Genomic DNA, 24,690 nt, shown 5'->3' on the forward strand with positions numbered 1-24,690 from the left:
CTTTCATGCACTATATTCCACTGTTTATTTTTTTATATTGAATTAATTCTCTTTTGATTAGAATATTTCTCCTAATGCTCTCAGGAATGGTGTATGGATTGTACACATTTGAATTGCGTGTCCTAGAGAGTTTCCTATTTTTATTAGTGCTCATTATATCATAGCATGATGCTACAAAATATCACACCAACTCATAAAGCAAATATGCTTATAATAGATTTTAATTTTTAATATTAAGTGATATAATTCAAGATAAACATATATATGTTGTATCAACATAATTCAATTTTACATAGTAAGGTTCTCTCTCTTTCTCTGACTGCATGGCATTATTAGACCAACATTCTAGGATTGTATAATAATTGCTATAGTTCTAATTTTTAAAAAATATTTTCTGTGTGTCAGGCACTAATTCTAAGCATTTTACTTTTATTTAACAAACATTATTTTAGTACTTACTCTGAGCCAGATTCCTTCCTTTGTTCTCAACAAATATTAACTCATTTAATTCCTACAACCTTAGGAAGTGTTATTTTATCCCCATTTTACAGATTAGGAAATCAAGGCACACAGGTAAGTAGCTTGCCTATGTCACATAGAGAGGAAGCAGCAGAGTCAGAATCAGAACTCAGAAAATCTGAGTACAGAGCTACAGCTGTCAACTATTGCACTAGTTTATTTTTCCAATGATGCCTGCAAAGGTGCTGTTATGGAGGACAACAGATTGTAGGAGAAGTTTTTCTTCTACCCAGAATGCATGTATTCTTACTGTTTCTTTCATCAGTCTTCTTCCCCTCTTTTACTACATTTTGAAAATTGGTATTCCTCATAGATCTGATCTTGGCCTTGTCCTTTCTTATTTTACACATACAATCAGAACTGGATAGCCATCCAGCAAGTATTCACTCTCCTCTTCCGTAGCCTAGATTAGTTGCTGGACCATGAACTACATTTCCTGTCCGTCTTGCAACTAGATGGGGCCACCTGACAGAATTCTGGTTAGAAGTGATTTATGCCATTTCTAAGCCTGGTCCATAAAAATCTCCTGGTTAAAAAACATCCCATCTGAAGGCAACGTGAGAAGCCACAGGTTGAAAATGACACAGGCTCTGTCAGCCTGGTTCCTAGAACTACTGCCTAGAGGCACTACTCCTCCCTTCTCAATAGAAAGAAATAACCCTGGTTCTATTACGCCACTGAGTGGTGCTAGTTACTTAACTAGCACACACCCTTATCAATCTCAACCTGACCCCGGATATAGCTTCAATTTACCACTCAGATCTATTTCTTCAGCCTATTCTTCTTTCAGGAAGAAGAGTCCTTAATCTACAGTACCAACTACTTAGAAGAAATCTCCATGAAGATGTCTAATAGATGCCTTAAATCATCTTAACTCTATATTCCAACATTGAACTCGTTGGTTTCCCTTTTAGCCATCTTCTTCGAACATGCTCTTTTCTCCTGAATGCCAATTTCAGTAAATTGTGCTACCACCAACCCACTGTCATATATCATTCTAGATCCTTTGTCCTTATCTCACTCCCTGACTCCAATCTGATTACTGTTTTTTTTAAATCTTGTCAATTCTACCTTTCAGTAGCTCTTAAGTATACTCATTTGGTTCAGTCCTCATCATTTTTGAACTAAATTTTCTCAATAACCTCCAAATATTCTATGTATCATTTCACAAATATCATGTCCTCTCACCTCTAAGATTCTTTAATATAAACGTGAATAATTCTAGACTGCTCTTCCTCTTCATTTGTTTCCAACTCACTTCTTTGTTCTTCCAAACTCAAAATTTTCAAGATCTTTGCTCTGACCTCCATCTGGTCTGGATTGCAAAACACTGTTTTCTTCCAAAGCATCATGAACTTCTCTTACAACTTCTATTATAATGCATTATTATTATTGTTTAGTTATTTGACTCTCCAACTAGATTGTGAGTTCTTTAAGTATAGAGACTAGTTTCTTTATACACACACACACACACACACACACACACACACAATTATTTGTGTGCATGTACCCATATTTATGTACAAGTAGACATGTTAAATATGTAAGGATAATAGTAATGTTATAGTAATATAATCATAATGTATATAGTAAATGACAGAAACAAATGTTTCCTAACTGGGATCCTAAAGTAATAATAGCAATAGCAAGACAATAAAACTATTTGTATTTTGTTGGGTTAAACATGAAAACAATAATAATTTCTGTCTCCCTTTAAAATTCTTTAAGAGATGTTAAAAGTACTTGTGACATTTGAGTAAGTAAGGTCAAAAAGAGAAGCTTTTCTTATTAGAATGAATCACTAGAAATGATGTTTTTGGTCTCTCAGTTTGCCAAGGATAAAGCAATATAAGAAGCAAAGTTTTTTCTGGTTTTCTACTAATAACAATACAAATAAATAAGTTCAGAATGAAGTCATCGAAATAACTGTTCCCTTTTATGTTTTATAGAGTCAGCTTATGAACTATATCTGCTCTAAACAGGCTATCCTATCCAGCAAGATCATTCCATGCTGTGCACTGCCAGTGCCATTCCGAGGAGAATGCATTATTAATTCAGAAAATGATGATAAACCTGATCTTTCATCCCTGCCACTCAGCAGGTTTACAGAAGATCAATTTGTATGCAAACAATTCACTGACAAGCAAGATGATTTCCTACAAGAGTAATACAGATTTTTGTAAAATCTTAATGATGGAATGTTATGATTATGGATTCTTTGCAATATTATTTCAGGCTTTAAACTTAAATGATGACAGAGGTTAGCCAATGATGCAAATGAGTGATGGAATGGGAATTGTGACCAAGAATAGATGTTTTATGGAGTCCATTATTGGCAGCTACTATATAGCTCCAGCCACTTGTTACCATATTGGCATGCAGTCTTTGGGTGACTGGGTCTATTGCATTCTGAGAAAAGCTGGAAGTCTTTTGATTTTTAAATGTTGACAACTAACACAGGAATCTTTAAAAATGCAATCGAGATCAAATGTTGGCAAGCTTTACTCTAAGAGACTTAGAGGTATCTCTAAAAGCTTCAGATTGGTATACCTGGTCAACTCTTCTATTCTAATTAATTTAATACCTACTACTAAAGCCATAGTGTAGCATTTAAAGATTAGAGAGACAGAGTATTAATATCTCTGTTGTCAATTCAGAAGTGCATATTAATTTGTGCATAAGACAAACTGAGTTTAATATGCAATGTTAAGATGATATTGCTGTGTGATTGAAATATTTCCAAAGTCCCTTTGTGAAGCATTATTTGGAGCAATTACATTCCAACAAAGCATAAGATTTGAGTTTTTAAAATTTTTTTAAATTTAAAGTTCTTTATAGAATGACTGTAGCTATATTTCTGAAATTTCAATTGATACTGGCTTATAAAAGTAAATGTCACTTTCTGTGCCCACTTATTCCTAAACACGCATTTGATACTGAAAAAGTTGATAGGCACAACTTACTAGTGAAAATCACATTAGACTGAATTGGGAGAACTGAGTTGTAGTCTAGCTTTGTCATACATAAGCTTTGGAATGTGTCATGCCATTTAATTTCCCTAGGCTTTTGTGTTTCAACTGTAAACTGAGGAGGTTGGCTAGGATCACTCCTAAAGTGCCTCCCTTGATTGTATGTTTCCTTTCAAAATATTCTAGAGTCCAGATTTTTCATTCTTGTACCCCAGAAGAATTGCAGATTGTGCATGGTCTATTCATGGAAAAGAGGGGAATATGGTGATTTAATACCTAGCTAGCACTTACTTTTGAAAGAATTGTAATACTTATAAAATCTAGCCTCAAAGGTCATTGAGAAACATGTAATCTCACCCAAACACTTGAAATTAATTTCGAGAGAAGTAAGTGGAGATCCAGAGCCGGGAACTATCAGCTAATCAACATATTTTAGGTTCAAGTTATGGAGCTGCCACTCACTACTGTGTGACTTTGGAACCATCACGTAATTTTATTGATTTGGGTTCCTTCTGTCAAAACATAGTCAATAAAACCTCTCTGCCAGGCCCCAAGGTTTCCAAATGTCTTAAGGTCAGTTAAAATATTGAATAAATTTCATAATTATAATTGGCTTTTCAAAGAAAACTCTTTAAATTTTACTGTTTACTTTCTAATATGTTTCATATAACTACAGGTTTCTTTATGAATATTCAAGGAGACTTCCAGAGCTGCCACTTCTAGTGATTTTAAGAGTGGTTACAGTATATCAAAATTTATTGGGAAAATGCTGTAAATTAGAAGATCCTCTGGAATGCTATAGCCATGGGGTAAATGCCTTTTTATTTTTTAACCTGTTATACAGAAGTGATTACAAACATATGAAAAATTACAGTGCTATTAGTGCCATACTTTAGTGAGATGATTATGCATGTTCTTGCTAATTGTAAGCACTGCACAACAAATATAATTTCCATCTAAAATGAAGACCACAGGTCATACTGTAGCAAATCTTTCTGCAAGTCACTGTCTAATGGATTCTGTGCTTCATGGAAAATTCTCTGTGCATCTCCTCTTTAAAGTGAAAGTCTGCTTGGCACAATAGCAGGTAGCATGAAAGCACAGCCTGTTAGGGGAATGTCAACTATTTCCACCAAGCAGTCCTGGAAACTGTCCCTATTTCAGGCCAGGAATTGTACTGTTTACAGGCAGCAGCTCCTGTTATACATTTGACATGAAAAAAGTAGGTGATCTTACAAATTTGACCAGATCATCCATTATTCAGGGATTACCAGGAGCTAGGTGGTTCTGGCTTTTGTTATTCTAAACAATGATTTGCATATTTACAGGGGGAAGGGAGGGGTGGGAGTGGAGAAGGAAGACATCTCTTGTCCTGTCTGGACTCCAGTATCTTGGTGTTCCCAGAGAGGATAAATGAAGGTGATTCAGTCTCCTGTAGGTTAGTACCCTTTAATAGCATCACCAGCAGACCTCCACAATAATCATTATGTTAATAGTAACACATACAGGAGCATGGATGTTTGGAGTCAACAAAACAACTTTGCAACCAATATCCTATTTGATCCTCATAACAGCCTGGTAACATAGGTAATGCCAGAATTACTAACAACATTTTGTAGGTGGGAGTAATGATTTTTCAGGAGGTTCAAATGATTTGCCCAATGTCACACAGGCAGTAAAGACAAGGGTAAGGGTTAAACTCAGGCAAATAGTTTGCAAGTCTGGTAAAATTTTTACTGTAACAAGTATTGCTTATTAGGATCCAATGGACTGGATTTGGTGATCCTACCAAACAGCTAAGCCTGCAAGGTCACTTGTATCTTTCCACTGGAATTTATTTGTGTGGTCCAAGAACTCTGAATTTGCAGTTAGAGCTGAGAATTCCGTTTGATTCACTTCAATGTGTATTTCTGGAGCTTTACTATATTCAAGGCTGGTACATGTTTTCATTAAACTATGACTTCTTAATACTGTCGACTGGCCAAATAATCCTCCAGATAATCCACCAAAAGAAAATGGTCTATTCCAGGAAGAAAAAGAACCAAAGAGAGAATGCACACCCACCAGTGAGTCTTGCCCACCAGCCACCCATGTGTGAAGTAGGGAGGAACCCACCACGGATCCCTCCTTTATTTGAATCCCTCCCCAGGAAGTTACCATAGAGTTCAACAGGAAGTCAAGACTAGAGAGATAACAAGGGGCCCAGCTCCACCCATAGTCCTCCCAGCTCTATGGTTAAGTTTCTTAAGATGTCAGTTTACTTTCAACAATACATATCTATATTTCTATATCTATATCTTTATCTCTATATTTGCTGGTTATTTGTAAGGCTATATTATCACAACCCATAAACACACACACACACACACACACACACACACACACACACACACACACACTGACCAATCAAATTTAGGTCTATAAACTACCTTTAATGATCTATTTTTGGCTTGATGAATGATTTGCCTGAGGCTTGTAAAATATACCATTTAATCACAAATGAGTTTTTTGTCACAGGAAGCCAAATATCAATGTTGCTCTTCCTCTTTTTTCTCCACAAAGTACATAGCCATTCCTGGTTTAGCAAAGTGTGTTTTTCAAGATTTGTTAACTCAGTAAGTAAATAAAGCCCTGGGTTTAGGAAAACAGTTACACTTAATGATTACAGAAGATGGTTTTGCAATCTTACCTCAAGATATATTGTTGCAATGATAGATAAACACTGACTATCTTTATTTTTCAGAAAGAGATGTTTCGAAGAGTGGTTCTTGAAAGCCATGAGCGTGTTAAAAATTATTGTGATTTACATGAAAAATTAGGAGATAATAACTTCCATGACAGGTATGTTTGTAAGATATTGTCCAGATTTATACTTGTTTAGTGAGTTTTTGTTAACTCTTGGTGCTGGAATTTGCTAAAGAGTCTCCATCCAACCTTAAAAGTCTCCAAGGTCAAGGTAAAAGCCAGTTCTGAATTAACCTAGCTATCTTTGTCTTGATAAGATAGTGTCCACATAACTTTAGGTGCTTTTCCACTGTTTTCCAGGCCAGTTTCCAGATTTCAGTTAATGCCCAGAGGTTAGAGAGCCAACCAGCCCCTGGCTGCCTTACTGCAATCTCACAGGGGCTCAGTCCCTCACATGTAGACATTTAGTTTGGGGCTTTGCGTGCAATTTTGAGTCAAAGCTGCAACAAAGAGCTAATGTGGGATTCTTTTGTCCATTTTAAATCAGGTCCACATAGCAAATTTTGTATTTTAGCCACCAAGAATAGTATGGATCCCTTGCCTTAGTTACCTTAGTCATTTGCCAGAGGAAACACACACAAATCCTTGTGTGCAGAGAGACTGATAAATCCCAATGTATTTCAAAGATTAGTATATCAAAAAACAGAAGCCGATATTTAGAATCTTTAGAATCATGCTATAATAGTCTTATTTGGAAGCAGACTATTAAGGAAAAATTCAGTTTACTATAATGTCCCCTATTACTGAGCTTAAATTGCATGTCCAGATTAATGGAACCAGAAAAAGAATTCTTGTTTCAGAGAGAATATTTGACTTATTACTTTTCTTTTATGCTGTGTTCAGCTGCTAATGTCTAGTTTAAATATTAGATCAGTGGTTCTCAAACTTCAGAATTACCTGGAGGACTTATTAAAATACAGCCCCAATGCCAGAGTTTCTGGGATGGGGGGAGAATTTGCACTTCTAACAAGTTCCCAGGGGTGCTGATACTGCTGGTCCAGGAATCACAATTTGAGAACCACTGGATTAGATTGACTGTTTCAGTGGATGTTATAGCTAAATTCTTTCCCCATAAAATTCTTTTATGTAACATAAATGCAAGAATTGACTCTGGTTTTTCTTTTAGTTGTTGTCCTCAAATCCAGATCTGTAGAGTCTTTCTCCTTAAAATCTCTCTCCACATCCCTTACTTCCCACCACCACTCTTCTAGTTCACCATCTCTCACCTGGATTACAGGAATGGCTTTCAAACTGTTTCTTCCCTCACATTGCCTCTTGCCCACCTCCAGTTCATTCTTTATACATCAACCATAATTATCTTAAAAACAATGTAAATCTGATTCTGTAACTAAGCTTTGCACTCTCCAATCCTCAATCTCCTTCAATCAAGAAAACAGAATCACATTCAATGACTTCCCAAATACTCCCCTCCCACTTTCACTCCCCTCTAACTGGGTCATTTTTAGTTATTGTCAGCTTTCAGTTCACATGTTATTTCCTCTAGGAGGCCTGCCTGATTTCCCTGGGATGGGATTCAATCATTCTATGTGTACCTAAGGCTCTTCTGTATTCCTCTCCCTCTGCCAAGGGTACTTGTCTATCTCCCCCACTTGGGTGAGAGCCCCATGAGAGTAGGGACTGTTTCCTGACCATTTTTGTAGACTCTAATCCTACACATTGTAGACAACCAATAAAAGCTTTAATGGTCTATGCATGTATTTATTTAGGAAGCTGTTTACTCGAGTCTGATTTTGTAGCCATCCCAATTAGCTATCATAGTTAAACTTGGTAAGTAGAAAAAGATGGATAAGGGTGAAGCAAATTTTTCACAGGTTCTTTTTCCCTGAAGTCAATAATTTCTAAAGTCTTCAGAGTCTGACAAGTCTAAAATTGTATGTTTAAAGATAAATTATTAACATAAACAAATTGAAAACTGTTATGAATATTCACATGTCTCTATACTGTATAGGAAAGAAATTGATATTTTTCCAAATGTCCCCAGTTGAAAGCAAAAGAAAATCTACATAGCTGAATCTTTCCAGTAAGCAGAAACAGAAAAAGTAATAGGATTTTACTAAATACTAGTGTAAGTAGGGGCACAGTATTAATCTTCCACATACATAAGGTTACATGAAAACAAAAGAGAAAACACTGAAAGTTGCATTGTTGGTGTTTCTTTGAAGAACCCTTCTCTAGGCAACATAATTAACATCGCAATGTGTGATTTTGGAAGAGAATGCCAGGTATATTGAATAAGCTGTTAGGCTATTGGAAGAAGGACTGAAAGGATAGAATTAAACTCAGTTTAATGCCTTATTCATCCTAAATCCCAGATAATGTCAGATATTGAGGATACCTCTGTAGAAGTCTTCATTTTAGGCACATAATCATTTCCAGGAGTAAGAGGAAATTATTCTTTCAGGCTCATGGTCCTTTATACTAAAAAAGCCCCACAGCTATCTGCTCAAGAGTTGATTATGTTCACGAAGAACATGGCAGCTGCTGCCACCAGATGTTGCCCTCTGAGTCATGAGCAACAGTTTCTCTGCATGGAGGATACGGTGAGCATATCTGTGACGTCATGTTTGCCTGTTCTTGAAGTTCTAATCTCCAATCCCCAGCAATCAATCTTCTGTCAGTGGACACGTCTCTGAACTGTCAATGGAGCCTAATAATTTTGTCCCTGGGAGAAATTCTTTAGGTCAGCTCATGCCAATTGTCTTTGATTAGCAACAGTGGTAAGGAAGCCTCTGACCTAACCCTGGGGGTGTCAGATTCAACAGGCCTTTGCCTGGATCATGTCTATTTCTTGGATTTTCAAGTCAACAAAAGCGATTTTGCCAGCAACTTAAAGATAATGCTGACTTTAGACTAACTCATTCTAATCAAATGTATAGGAAAAATACCCAGTCGTCCTGCTGTGTTTCTCCTTTACTCTCACAATACTACCACACTCACACTTCTGACACCAGATGTGGGGGAATTTCCCCCACACCAAGCAATTCTCTGCGACGCCAGCTGAGTGTCCTACAATTTCACTCAGTCCTGACACTATCTACCTGGAGATAGTATCAGATCCCAGAGGTTAAGGGCTCAGTTCTACATGACTTCCCCCACCCCCTTCAGATGACAATTGCAAGTCCAGGTTGTTACCTGTGCTTCTGACCAATTGGCTATACATCAGAGGTTCCCACGACCCCCTTCTAGGGTTTGATTAATTTACTAGAATGACTCATAGAACTCAGGGAAACACTTACTTATGGTTACCAGTTTATTAAAGGATATGATAAAGCATAGAGTTGAACAACCAGATGAAGAAATACATGAAGTGAGGTCTGAGTGGGTCCTGAGTGCAGGAGGTTCTGTGCCTGTGGATTTGGAGTGCATCACCATCACCCCTCACCCCCACAGTATGTGGATGTGTTCACCAAATTGAAAGCTCTCCAAATACCGTACTTTTGGGATCTTTGGGAGGCTGGTTTATGCAGATATGATCGATTATTAACTCCATTTTCAGTCACTCTCCTCTCTCTGGAGAATGAGGAGTAAGGCTGAAAATTCCAAGGTTCTAATCACATGTTGATCTTTTTGATGACTAGCCCCAATCCAGGAGCTCACCCAGAGTCACCTTGTTAGAAAAAAGATGCTCCTACTGCTCTTATCAAAACAGGGGTTTCAGAAGCCCTGTGTCAAGAACTAGGATCAAAGGCTAAATATTTATATTTTCTGTCATCTTACATCAAACTCACAAGTATTAAATTTATTAGACAACACCAGTATGTTCATTTACAATGAACAATGTTTTTCCAATGGCAGGCATAATTGGGCCTAATAGCTAAGCTACACTTATTCCTGAATCAAAATGTTAATACTTGGGAAGTTGAATTAAAATATGGGTATTAAAAATTTTCAGATTAAAAAATTTTGTTATCTAGCCCTGCCTTCCTTTTATTTTATTATAAATTTTTATTCTATAGTCATGCCTTCCTTGTAGAACTCTTTCAATTAGACTTACACTTTCCTAAAGCCTTATTTTTAGGTGATCCATCTCTTCAAGATGGGTAAACGCATACAGTAAATGTTGATGCCTACCGGTTCCAATTACTTCATTCCCAAATACATAAGAGACGGCAAATTTGGGTGTCCATTACACTCAGAGAGTCATACAGGCAGGCTTGTAGGCAGCATTAGGATAAGTATCAGACACACTGGGAGCAAGACAAAGTGACAGTTCTAGAAAAGAACAAGAAAATGAAGGCGTTAGCTGAAATAGGATCTAATAATTTTTTTCATCATTCATTTATTCATTTTTTTATTCATTTAGCACTCCAATCATCTTTCTTACAGTTGAGTCAAATTAGCAGTACTGTTGACTTGAGGCTTTATTTTAATTTAGTGGAGTGTAACACTGCCCTAACACTCTTGCTTTTTCCCGAACAGTGAAACCCAAGTTGAACTAGCAGAAACTAGAATTTGAGAATACGTAAATATAGCCTTATTTGCTATGGGTAAGAAAATAACGACCACAAACTTTATGACTCTTATTTTAATTTTCTCCTGGGAAAGGCTAAGCTAATTCTTGGAGCTTTATGCAGAAGACATGAGGCAGAGCCTGTCAATGTCGGTGTGGGTCACTGCTGTGATGACTCCTATGCCTTCAGGAAGCCGTGCTTTGATGACCTGCAAGTCGATGGAACTTACATTTCTCCACCTTTATCCTGTGACCAAATTATCAACCTTAAAGAGGGCTTGTGCAAAGCTCAGGAGGAGGAATTCCAAACTGAAAAGCAAAAGTAAGGATCTTTGCTTAATTTGTTCTCTTCTGCTAACAAAGGAGTAGGTGCAGAGAACTGTACAGTGGGTGCAGATATAAGTACTGCATAATGAATGCAGTGGTGAAATGTTATGTTGGAGGTCAAGTAAAATTGAGAATATTATGCAATTTTGCAGTTTTGGCTAACATGGTTGCTACCCCAGCTTGATCAGTTAATGAGAATGAAGTCTATTGGTCAGAAAATATTGACAGAGAAGTACATTCGTGTAGTTTTCCTAAGATGTGAACTTTGGAACATTAGTTTTATAAGGGGGTCTCATACAAATAGTGTTCCATGATCAAATAAGTTTGGAAATATTGTTTCCTTGCTCCTTTTAGAAATTCATACCTTCCATTAACAATGGAAGCCAGAGAAGTCTGGCAATAATCTGTTTAGCTTGTTCTAATTTCTCATCACTTGGGCCATAGAAACTCCTAAAATTATGCAGGACCAGTCTGCGGGGAAAGTGTTTCGGAACATTCCATTGGAGTGATGTGCATCGCCTCATAGTACGTCATTACTTTTGCTGCCACTTTTACTACTGTTACTAGGAGTGACTGTGTTGTCTGTTTAGAACGGTTTGGGGGTGATTGGTAGTGGGTGGCAGCTGGTTGATAATGTAATATCTGTGAATTCAGCTCCTGCAATCCTTGATTCCTTCTCCTCTCACTCACCCACGTCCTATAATACAGTGTCTTTTACCAGATGAGTCTTTATAGTAACTTCTCAGAATATAGAAAAACAGGATATCACTAAAAACTCACAATACCGGAAATAAATATTTAAATGCCATTTATATATATTTTTAAAACATATAATATCAAAGAATACTGAAAATGGAAGGAAGCTTAGATATTAATCAATCATCCCCACCCTGAAGTTGAGGAAATCCTTCTAAAACACATTGTACAGTTTCTCCATGAATATTTCCAGTAATGGAAAGACCATTTGCTTAAAGCAGCCTAATTATCTCTAGATACACTTAACTAAAACGCTTATCTTTTTTATTAAGTAGAAATCTGTTTCCTTACTTCCAACCAAATTTCTACTTCTGGAGCTAGAGAAAGAAATAATTTATTTACAGATATTTTGTGTTGCTGATTAAGGATAGGTCCCTATTATTTCACTGCTAACTGAGAATGAGGTTGGGATGTTATACTCTTACTTTGCAGATAGATCTCCAGGGGAAACGCATGAGTGTGTGTGCACGTGCACATTATATGCATGATATGTATAATGCATATGAAAATATTTGTAAATTAAAAAAAATTATGGATATAAGTTATTACTTTACAAAGTGCTATTCTGATTTGGTTGCTCTTACTGGTACTAAAGGTTATTGATCAGAAATGTTGCCAGAAGAACATAGTCACTTTACGTTTGATCAGGGTTTCCCAATGTGTGTTCTATGTAAAAAGGGTTTCTGGATAAAGTCAGCAATAGAATTCAGCCCAGTGGTCTTTTCCAACCTTGCTTTTCCAGCATCGATTAAAATATGTAGTCATTCCATTGTGCTATCCCTCCTCTTGCCCACCTGCCATTGCAGCTCATTGTCAAATCTCTTCCCTCATCCATTCCTCATATGATATTTTAGTTAGTGTTTGCTGCATAACAAATCATGCTAAAATGTGGTGGTTCAATACAGAATCAGTTATTGTTGCTCAAGTATCTGTGGGCTGATTGGATGAGTCTGCTGACCTGGGCCATCCTCAGCCATCCTCAGTGGAGCTGGCTCAAGAGTCTCTGCTCAACTGCTAAGTCAGCTGCTAAGACAGCTGGCAGAAGGCTTTCCTTGGCTAGGATGGCTTGTCTCTGATGCATGTGGCTTTCTGTCCTCCAGCAAACTAATCCAGGCTTCTTCATATAGTAGCTGGAGAAAGGGGGAAAGTGTGCAGGCCTTTTAAGGCCCAGGTTTGGAACAATGCAATGCCAGTTTTGCTGGAAGGCAGGTCATATGCCCAGCCCGTATTAAACAGGTGTGGGAATAGACTTCACTTCTTGATAGGAAGAGTTGTAAAGTCACAATGTAAAGGACATGGGTACAGAAAAAGATAGACAATTAGGCCCATTTAAAAAAAAATTTGTCACATGTGGATCATTAATGTAGTTATTGAAATTACAGAAAATGATGAATGTCAATATAATAATGGAATGTACAGCAATTAACTGGTTCTGAATTCATCAAAAATGAGGGGTATGACAAAGTTTTCTATGTACAGCAGGAATAAACAGGGATGGGGGATGTTTGAGTTTGGTGACGTATACTGCAAAGGAGTTATGATTTTTAAAAGAGGATGAAGGAGAAGTATGTTGGAAGCAGTAAGAGAACTAGGTGCTAAGGCAAGTAGAAGTCAAGCAAAATTAGCTTCCTCTTGAGAGATCTTAGAGGCAGCTGTGTCCTCTGGGGAGCCCCATGTTTTCATAGAGAGCCAGAAAGAGAAGTTCCGAAAAGAAGCTGTGGATATAGGGAAATTTTCTGATGAGAAAGTCTCAAGTTACAAAGCAGACAGAGGATAAGTTAGGGAGGGCAAGGAGGCAGGAGATGGTTCAGATTAGGGGTGTAGAAACATCAGTATGATGGCAGATGATCTGGGAGATTTAGCTTTGTGACGTGACTGAGGTGACAGGCATGACGAGCTCGGCCTTGGAAGTACCACTGGCAGCACACACAACCTTAGGGCAGCTGGTCCTGCCCTTAGCTCCTGAGAGCTGACAAGTGGCTGGCGTTTCTCGCAATTCTCCCTATCCCACATCACACTGATGGATTGAATGGAACCCTTATTATCAGGTCTTAGAAAAGAAGCTACTTGTTTGCTGCTGCAAAGAAATGTCCTTCTTAGTGCCATCGACCATCTACTTCACCCCCACCCCACTCAGCTAGAGCCAAGTTACTCCCATGGTCCAGGCATTCTCCCTGGGAATGAATTCTGCTGATGATGGACGTGATGTTCGAGGCCCCATTTGGAGTCGACAAACGGTGACTGTTTTAGGAAAAGCCAAAGGGTGAAATTCCAGTGTCTCTGAATCAGCAGGATGCATTGAAAGCACTTCCACCTTTGACAGTGGGGCAGTTCCCTTAGCGTGCCCACCATGCTTCCTGCCCTCCTACAGGCCCCTGACCCTGTCCTCAGGAAAAGCAGGCCCTGGTTTTCCCTGTTCCTTCTCCCCCAAGAACATTAGAAGTGGTACCTCATTTCTAATTATCTTATTTACTCTAAGACTTACTCTTGCAATGTCTAAATATTATCAGTCTGACAATATCATCTTGCCAAGTGAAGCAAAGTATTTGTTGCTTTGGGGATGAACACATTCTCGTGGTCAGCAAACACAAGGTTGCTACTGGTTCTGTGTTATCACAGTCCTTGTGTTCTTATACGCCCGCTGGTCCTTGAAGTCCTTTCTTCATTTCCCCAGGTGAGGTGAGCTGCTCATAAACTAGACTTCAAAACTTTCCAATAAGCACCCGAAGAACACTGTAGCAGCATTTAGTTAGTCATTCTTCCTTTAGCCCAGGCTTGATGTGAGAACATTAGGAGAAAGAAGTCTATTTTTACTTCTGGAGTGCAGGCTTAGCTTTTTCTTGAGGAAGTTCTCTGTGCATACATAGGTACCACTTTCTACATGTCATCTCAACAAATTCTTGTCACAAATTTATGAGGTCTGTAATATTATTACCCCATTTTAATTATGAGGAAACTGAGTCTGTGAAGGGAAGAAGACCTAGTATGAGATCATGCAACAGGTAGCTAGGTAGTTGAGCTGGAATTTGCACCCAAGCAGTCTGGGTCAAAAAGCATAAACTTAACTGCCAACATCGAGCTGTTAGTGTGCCCTAATTGAGGGGTTATAATACTGCTGTAATTTCTAAAACATGGAGCTCTTCATATAAGGGCGAAATAATAATAAGTGTGAAATATTAGAAAGCATCCCTGTTCCAGTGAATTTATTGTGTTCTCTGATAGAGAAAAGAATAGCATAGAGAGAGTTAATTGAGGATCTCTGGAATGTTCTGAGAGGGTCCATATTGGGAGTGAAAGGCCAGCTGGAAAAAAACCCTCCAGTTTCCTGGGATAGTGGCAAGGGCTCTCTCCATGGCTTTCACCCTTATATAATTCTGGCTGACCACCAGAACAAAAATACACACACACACACACACACACACACAACAAAACAAACAAAAACAAAAACAAAAAACAAGTGAAGGGATTAGGATTCCTGAAGAGGAAAAAAAAATTCAGCAGGATAATAAAGGGAAGGTAGAAGTTAACGTCTCAGAATAGGACACAGAAAATAAAAACAGACATAGAAGTTCAAAGTAAAAGAATTTCAAATCCAATTAAGAAAAATAAAAAAAATATTGAGTTGAAATGTTAAAATTTAAGACAGCATGTAAAGACTAAAGTGTATTTTAAATAAAATGGTGGATAAATTTAATGAAAGTAAAAGTTAATATCATAGAAGTGAAAAACCAAAAAGAAGTTGATAACATTGAAAAGTAAAATAAAATTTAAGATTTAAAAACGTAAAACTAAAACAATAGAAAGGATTAGGGGGATATTTTTAAATAAAAGCAGTTCAGTTGGTAGGTAGAGAGATCAGAGTGGGGGAGGGAGGAGGGAGCAGGAGAGGTAAAGCAACTGCAAGCAGATGACAAGCATATGACATAGTTACTGGGGAGGGGGTGTCCAGCTTCCAAGGGGCACAGAGTCCCTAGTTATGGAAATGGCAGCCTTTACATCTGGAGTGCCAAGGAGAGCTCACGTGACATCCTGATACTCCCGCTCTGAATCTCCTTCCCAGACTTTTTGCCTTCTCATAATGGGAGATTTCTTCTTCTTCTTCTTCTTCTTCTTCTTCTTCTTCTTCTTCTTCTTCTTCTTCTTCTTCTTCCTCTTCCTCTTCCTCTTCCTCTTCCTCTTCCTCCCCCTCCCCCTCCCCCTCCTCCTCCTCCTCCTCCTCCTCCTCCTCCTCCTCTTTCTTCTTCTTTTTCTCTCCTTGCCTATAGCAGTGCAATGGGAGTGGTTTTCTTTGTTTAAATAAGCAGCTGCGGGCTGGTCTTCTGGAAACCTAACAGTTACTCTCATCTTCCCTCTACTTGTTCCTCTGGGTAAGTGCATTCAGAAACCAGTTGACTCAGCAGGGGAAAAAGAAAAGCAGAGCGGTTCAGTGTGTGGAGGCATAGGGTGAGAGAAGGGAGATAACTTTTATGGGATGAGACTAGAGGGGTTGGGAAAGACCAAACCATGAAGGCATTTGGAATCCCACAGCTTGTAAGTGAGAAAAGAGAAGTAGAGTATGTATAGGTTTCCCTGTAATTGTTGAATCTACAACTCAGATCCTCAGGGAAATTGTAAAGATGCTCATCAGTTATGTACTGAATTAATACATGAATAAATAGAAGAAAAGTTATGATGATGTACCATTTATTGTGGGAGTCATGGAGGAGGGAGACCATGGTTGGAAGCAGTCAATAATTTGAAATGGAAGCAAGTTGTGCTGTTATCATTAGTATCATAATTCTTTATCTTTGCCACTATGTATTGAGTGTCTTCAGTATACCAGATCTTGAATATATTATTTTTGGTTCTAAAAAAACCTTGCAATGTAGGTATTCAAATTTTCTTTATAATGATGAGGATCAGAGAGGTTAAGTCTCTCACCCACCATCACACAAACGAGTGAGTGGAGGACCTAATTTGAACCAAAGCAAGTTTGACTTCAGATTGTGCCCTTTTAATGACATTAGAAGGAAAGAGAATTCCAGATTTTGCATGAATTAGCAGTAAACTCTGTCCTCTTCCTACACCAGCTTTGGCCCCTTGTGGTGCTGAATCCCTTAAGCCAGACCATAGATGCTCCAAATGGGTGTTTGGAAACAGGATAATCTCACTGTGTAGGTACCAATGATGGTAGTTTCTGCAACCTGGGACTTTTGCTATCCAAGGCTATTTATGGGTTGGTCAGTGAATTTCAGCATCATGAGCAATATTGTTTCTGTAGTAAAATATATTCTGAGCCAAAATCCACCAAATTCCAATGGGAAATAGCCCATGTTTCTCACTTTAAATAATTAATTTGTTAAAAACTGATATTTTTTCTTTGAAGATAGCATAAACTGATTTGACTATATATCTAACCATACAGACTTGAATTATACAGAGACACAAACAAGTACAATGTTTCCTTTCGAGTGCAATCAAGTTTAGGTCTGATTAGAAGATGGAATAGGTACAGTTGGATAGAAAAAATAATACTTGTACTACTCTATTTCTTTTAAAATATTGATTTATTTTCTTATTAAAGTAATACATAATCATTGCAGAATATTAAGAAAATACAGTAGAGAGAAGAAAATTATAATGCTTTTATTCCAACATGGCAGAAATATCTATTATAAACATATGTACTAGATAAGGAACATATAATGTCACATATGTATACAAGTGCACTGGAGAGGGGGGTGTCCACAACTGCCCTCTGTCCACAGTCTATCAATCTAATATTTAATAATGCAAGTTTTGCATACTCTTGCTACTACCCACTTATACAAAATTTCAGTTCTAGCAAATATCCCCAGAATCCTCAGGGAAGAACTTATGAAATTCCCTTCACCTCTCCTACGCCCCAGGAATTCTCCAGTCATGCTCTCCTGGCACGGCTTCTGTACCCCGGGGAACAGTCATACCCTCTAGGTACCACTGTCTCCCACTCAGCTGAAGACTGGTTCCCTTGATGTGACAAAGCTGCTTTATGTTTAGTTGTAAGAAGAAAATAATACCCTCCACTGACCCCCAGGATTATATGCTTTTAGCAGGTACCATGGCAGTGCTGCTTGTGTCTTAATGGTTTGCAGGACTTTTATGAAGTACTTTTATAGCACTTTTTCAAAGAGTTATTCTGATCCCAAATGACTCAGATATGGGTCCAATGGAGACCCAACTGGAATCACAGAATTTCTCCTGTCTACCACTAACCAAGCCTTTCCTAATGAATGGAAGTCAATGAGCCTGACTTCTTGTCTCAGGATGAGTCTCACAAGTACAGGCATACTTTGTTTGTTTGTTTCTTTTTAAATCATAATTTTTTCTTTTATATTTCCACTTTTGGTAATATTATCTATTTCTACATATACAATAAATTCCATTACACTGTGTTTTTATTTCAAACAGCCAACTATCTTTTAAAAATTAAAAAACAATAAAAAATGATAAATACAATAAGAAATATTTACCTGCAAAGTTACCATTTCTGACACTTTGCCTTCCTTTTTGAAGGCATTGTCTAGGTTGAGAAATTTGTTTTTATTTTGGTACTTTATATGGCCTTCCTATTGTCTTATACCTTGCACCAATTTTATGATAAATCAATATAACTATGTATTAATGTTCCTCTGCATACAATTTGTCTTTTTCTCTAAGGCTGTTTTCAAGATTTTCTTTTAGTAATTTGTTTTCAATACTTTGACTATAGTGTATCTCGGTATGGGTTTCTTTTGGTTATTTTACTTGGTATCCCTTGAGCTTGCTGCTTGGAGGATCAATATTTATTACAAAATTTGAAAAATTTTCTGTCACTATTTCTCAAAATTTTCCTTCCCCAGTTTTGCATCTGCTAATTTGCTGAATTTATTTATCAGTTCTAATAGTTTTTTTGTGTGGAATCTTTGGTGTTCTTTATATATAGTATCATGTCATCTGCGAATAATGACAGTTTTACTTCTTCCTTTCCAGTTTGGATGCCTTTTATTTCTTTTTCTTGTCTGATTGCTGTGGCTAGGACTTCCGGTACTATTTTGAATAAAAGAGTGAATACGGACATCCTTGTCTTGTTCCTGATCTTCAGGAAAACACTTTCAGCCTTTCATCATTGAGTATGATGTTCGTTTGTCCAGGCATGCTTCATTTTATTATGCTTTGGATATTTCTTTTTCTATAGATTGAAGGTTTGTGCAACCCTGCATCAAGGAAGTCTGTTGGTGCCATTTTTTTTCCCAACAACATTTGCTCTCTTTGTGTCTCTCTGTCACATTCTGGTAATTCTTGCAATATTTCAAAATTTTTCATTACTGTTATATTTGTCATGGTGATCTGAGATCAGTGGTCTTTGGCGTTACTGTATTAATGGCTTTGGGGTGCCACAGATGTTTAGATAAGCAGTAAAATTCCAATTAATGTACATTTCCCCTACCCTTCATGCTTTGTTTCCTTTGTGATTAAGTTTCTTTTGGCCTAAAACAGTAAATGAAGGGAAAGATAACATTGGAAGATTTGGAATACTCTTTTATTAAATAGACAGAAACCTGGTTACAATTTTAAATATTCAGAGTGGTTTGAAACACTTGTTTATATAGTTGTGATGGAAACTCATTCTGTGAGAGAAATCTGAGATGATTGTCAAGCCATTGAAATTTCAAATTAATTTACTGTTTTTATCATGTGCAGGGCCCTCAACTTCCAGATGTGTATAGCTGTAATATTTATTTGGAAGCTGTTGTTTATAAGTGTTGTTTACAACAAATCTTATAGGAAAACTATCTGATTTACTATATAACCTATTTACCATTCCATGCAATGAAAATAGAAAACAAAAATATTTACCCTAGTAAAAATTACATGAAGATAATTAAATTTAATATAATACTTACTTGGAAGAGATGTGCTTGAAGAAAAGTATGCTGAATAAAACATGAAGCTGGTGATGGACATTGTGAAAAGTATGAAGATATCAGGGCATTTTGAGGGTCTTTAAACTTAGGAGTGGGAGTGATGAAAAGGCATGGTCCTATGTAGCTTTAAATAACTAAGGCTGGTTTGCAAGCAGCCTTTCTAGAACTGAGGAAGTGCTTGTATTTTTACCACGCATTTCTGATTTCAGACTTCTCAGCAACCTTGTGAAGCAGAAACCATATGCAACAGAGATGCAGTTCCAATCAATTATTGTGGATTTCACTCACCTGGTGAAGATGTGCTGCCAAGCAGAAAAAAGTGAAATGTGTTTCCAAGAAGAGGTATCCCTGTTTCCTTGTCTATTCTCTCTGTACTCTTAGCGGTTATTAAAGTTAAAAAAAATCTCTATTCCAATTATGAGTGAATTAGGAGAAAATCACTGTCTAGATGGACTGGTGTAATTGATTATATTTGGTTTTAGGATATGTTAATAGTTATGTTTATTTGAGGAAACTAGGAGTGTGAGACATGAATGGAGATGAATACAAGAGTCATGGCACCGGATGGACTGGGCGTGTTTATAATTGGGGGTGGGAGAAAGAAGGATGAATTGAAGACTCTGGTAATTATAAAGAAATGGTGTCCTTGGAAATACAGAAAAATTTATAAGAAATAGCCATTTAAGGACCTGTCTGAGCAAATGCTAGTTTTGTTCTAGAAATTTCTGAGGGCACAATCAGGAAGAGTCACCAAATGTAGTTTGCAGGTTAACTAGGGAAACTAAGGATTTCATTTTCTCAGTAGTTAGAAGATCATTAGAATAGGGGTAGGAGAACAGAGAGAGGAAAGAGCAATGGCCAGAAAAGAGTGTCTATCTGCGCATACACACCAAACTGACTACCAGGAGACTGTTTTCTGCAATTTAATTGCATATAGTTAACAAATAAATTATTTTTCATAAGATGGTAAAGTTGTGTGACTTAAATTTCAAAGAATATCGTGGTGGCATAGAATATTCATGTAAAGTCATGTAGCGGACTTGGGATGGACAGCTCTCCCAGGGACATGAGTTGAGGAGCAGAAACTTAGATACAGTAGATAATTGTATGTGAGTAGAGAAATGCAAGTATGTATTTTTAAAAAAATAAAGCAGACTTTACAGTCAAAACAGGCTGGGGCTGGTTAGGACAGTGGATAAGCTTAGCGTGGCCCAGAAAATCATTTCACAGGTAACAATTTTCATGAATGCCTTAACAACCTTCGGTGACTCTTTTCTACCTATTCAGCTAAACTGTACATGTATGTTATATTAAAAGTCTTATATCTGTGGTCTAGTCCAGGGTAGGCAAACTACACCCCTCAGGCTGAATCGATTCCACTTCTTGTTTTTGTCAATAAGCTTGTATTAGAACACTGCCATGCCCATTTACTTGGAAAATTATTTATAGCAATACCATTAATGAATTGACCAATTGGTTCCTGACTTATCCTGTATACCCTAAAATGTGTCAAGATAAAATGAAATATATTTCCTTACCTACTATCAACTGTAGAAAATCATGCCACATTTATTTAGTTTTGTATGTTTGTACTATGATTTCCTAGTACATCCTTCTTTTCTGAGAGTTTCTAATTGTCTTTGTTTTACCATGTTCACAAATAAAGCACCTACTTTAATCACACCATTAAAATATTTCAGCTTCTTAATCATACAGTTTTTAAAATAGAATATTCTATCATCTTAAAGCTGTATGTCAAAAAGTCCTCTGACTTAATCTTTCACTTTGAATCTACTAATTTCTAGTCCTAATTCATGGTTGTCCACATGGGGTTTCTTTTCAGTGTAATCCTAGGTAAATTTAATTATTTCTAAAATCCCCTTTGTTTTTTTTGTTTTTTTTCTTGGATTCTTTTAAGTTTCGTTGGGCTGCATTCATATGTGTATATGTATGTATGTATTTTTTCAGAATGGGTACATGGAATATAAACTTTCTGGGTCCTTCATTTATAAATATTATTTTATCCAAATAGTTTCATAATATTTTTGCTGGTATGTTAGTTGAGTCTAGTCAGTTGTAAATAATAGGATCAAATTCTGACTAACCTAAGTAAAATTTAGTTTTTGAAAGGATAGTGGTAGCTTCAGGAATCTTTAGGAAGTTTTTGAAAAACAGAAAAATCTTCAAAAACAGGCTGTACAGTAGATAAGAACAAAAGCAGCTCAGACATCAATGACTTTCTGGTCTTTTACTGCTGGTATATCTATTCATGTTACTATTCTGAGCTCCTATTTCTGAAGTTTGTGTATATTGGTTCATATCATACCAATGGCTTTTTTTTCCCCCCAGAAGTTCATCAATATCTCTTACATTGATAGTGATCTATCTATCTTTCTTTCTTTCTTTCTTTCTTTCTTTCTTTCTTTCTTTCTTTCTTTCTTTCTTTCTTTCTTTCTTTCTTTCTTTCTTTCTTTCCTTTCTTTCTTTTTTCTTTTTTTTGTATATTTTTACCGTTATTGCATTGGAATTTTGAAAAAGATGAGAGACAACACATTTTGAAAGGATACTGGCAAATCGTTATGTCCAAAGAGTAGAATGGAAAAAATAATTGAAAAGCTTTTCCCACGGAATATGGAAAAATAGACTGGCAATGTTTTATCCCTAAGTCTTAGGATAAGTGACATGTTAGCTGTCTCCCAACATGTCCAGGATTATAGGATATCAGAGTGGCCGATTTGGTCTCTGCAAGGAAAATGTTTCCTCTTTCTTTTCTCTGTTACCTGCATTTCATCAGGAGTTCATGTTTTGTATTTCAAAATCTTGCTTGGGCCTTACCTCAGGATGTAGAGATATCATCATTTCTTATTCCATGTAGGACTTTCCTCATTATAATGCCTTTCTTCTACCTCAGCCTTATCAGAAACTCTCCCCCCCACCCCCCCGCCAGCATTTGTTATCATAACAAATTAGAAACTTACCAAGGAACTATGGAATAAATAAGGTCAGGAACGACTAATGTGGAGAAATGTGATTTCCTCCACTATTGCTAGGTTCAGAGAAAATGAATAAGATTAAATATGAGGGTCTTGGGGTTGCTTATGGGAAAATTTCCCATGAAGGTTGATTTAAAAAGTCTGGGTTACCAAACAAGTGAGAATACCTTAAACTCCAGAGGTTTTGTTTTGTTTTTTTTTGTTTTTTTTCAATGAGTCTAAACAGATTCCAGTCTCTCTAGATGATTTAGGTGTGGTACTATTTGAGGGTAGAAAGGAGGACTAAATTAATAGACTTCTAGCCATTTTCCACAGTATTGTAGGGGTTCTGAGGAGTGCAAGTCATCTAACCGTCAGGGTGTGTGTGTGTGTGTGCGCATGTGTGCGGGCGCGCTTGTGCCTATCTTAGCCACGGAGTTCTGGAGGTCCCATTCTCACTTGGTTAAAGAGCTCACTTTCATCTATCTATCTGGGCTTCTACAAATGATTTTTATTTGAATAATGACAATACAGGTAAAAATTTGGGAAAACTGCTGGAATTTATATGTATAGAGGTCTACAGCAGTATCTATGAAAGAGGTAGAGATAATCTAATCTATTTTAGTGGTTTATGCCTCTTGAGACCCTGTACTTGACTCCTTATTGACTAGTCAGGGATTAGCCTAGAGCAGTCTTAAGATTCAATGAGAAGCTAATGTTGTCCATTTTTACCCTGCAGCAAAAGAGTCCCATATTTTTGTGAAGAGGAAGCAAATTTTTATTTATTCCAAGTCTCGGGTCCTAAAAGTTAGAGAGGCATTGCAGTTAATTAAATCCTTAAACTCACAGACTAGTCCTGTGAGAAATTCTAAGATCTTGAGAAGCAGGCACATTAGAACCCAACTCAGGCATACAACAGGGACATCTTAAAGATATTCTATTTGGGGATCCTAGCTGTGTAGGTGTTTTTGTTTGTTGGTTTTTCCTCTCTCTTCCTCACAGATGTGCTTATTTGCTTTTTTCCTCAGGAATCCAAACTGATCGAAAAGTGCCAGTCTCTCTTGGGAGGTAAATGATCCCAGCAAACGTCGACATAGAATCTTTGCTGAGATGTGCATTTTATTTCTCATGTCTACTACGCAAAATAGAATAAGAATCAACAAAATAATATTTCAGCTACTCACAATATTACTCAAGAACGCTAGCCAGTCTACACTAAATCTTTCCTTTCCTACTCAGCAGAGAAATCTACTTACTGTTACCCTCATAAAACCCACTTTCATTCTCCCTCCCTCCTAAGCTTCCTGCTTCCTAGAAACAGCAAAATGAAACATGAAATCAAGGGACCTTTGTGATGCCTCAGATAGATGTAATGGGCTCCACATCAACTGGGAACTGGCTATGGGATTTTCAGAGAGAAAAAGACCCCAAGTGCAACTGGAGTTTCTATCTACACCTCTTAAAAGTGATTATTGATGAATTGAATGAAATGTGCTTATAATAAAGTTACCTTCATAACTGTTTTGCCTTTCATCTTTACCCTGTGTATGGGATACTGACATTAGAACCAAGGGTTCCTAATATGTTTCTATTAATTTGAGTTTCCACTGATGATTTCTAATAGTAGTCTTTTCCCTGGAAATCCTGGCATAAATGATATAAAATCTTATTTGGATTTATTTTTACTTTTCCACATGTTTTGGGGGTAATAAAAAATAATCAGTACTAGTTTAGTGCTTCTTAAGTAAGTGAATTATTTTGATTAGAGAAAAAATTTAAATCTCATTATAGTGCTCTTTACTTGATTTTAAATAGTATTCCTCACTCCAATGATTTCAACATGTTCCTATACATTAGCAAGTTAAATCCAATAAACAGACGTTAAGTACGTATTGCATTCAATACACTGTGCTAGCTGCTGCAGGGAGGAATATGAATATGATTGAGACCAGAGCACTCAAGAATTCATGCAAAATATAAACACATAAGGAATTATAATAAAGGGT

General features: G+C 37.0%; 1 protein-coding gene across 4 annotated transcripts in view; it reads left to right on the forward strand.

Annotated features, from left to right (window-relative positions):
* LOC109440620 (alpha-fetoprotein-like) overlaps positions 1-24,206 on the forward strand; it is a 35,022-nt gene extending 10,816 nt beyond the window's left edge. For 2 of the 4 annotated variants that reach the window (XM_019720801.3, XM_074324464.2), the window contains 7 exons: positions 2,469-2,683; positions 4,165-4,297; positions 6,232-6,329; positions 8,656-8,794; positions 10,800-11,026; positions 19,922-20,054; positions 23,713-24,206. In XM_019720801.3, coding sequence (XP_019576360.3) covers positions 2,469-2,683; positions 4,165-4,297; positions 6,232-6,329; positions 8,656-8,794; positions 10,800-11,026; positions 19,922-20,054; positions 23,713-23,760 — 993 coding nt within the window. In that variant the 3' untranslated portion in view covers positions 23,761-24,206. Of the gene's footprint in view, positions 1-2,468; positions 2,684-4,164; positions 4,298-6,231; positions 6,330-8,655; positions 8,795-10,799; positions 11,027-13,266; positions 13,382-19,921; positions 20,055-23,712 lie in introns of those variants that run through there. The other 2 variants (XM_074324462.2, XM_074324463.2) reach the window with 2 other exon arrangements.
* The last annotated feature ends 484 nt before the right edge of the window (positions 24,207-24,690 follow it).

This window comes from Rhinolophus sinicus, chromosome 1 (genome assembly GCF_057876585.1).
Source record: "Rhinolophus sinicus isolate RSI-liver-muscle chromosome 1, RSI-T2T, whole genome shotgun sequence".
NCBI classification, from domain to species: Eukaryota; Metazoa; Chordata; class Mammalia; order Chiroptera; family Rhinolophidae; genus Rhinolophus; species Rhinolophus sinicus.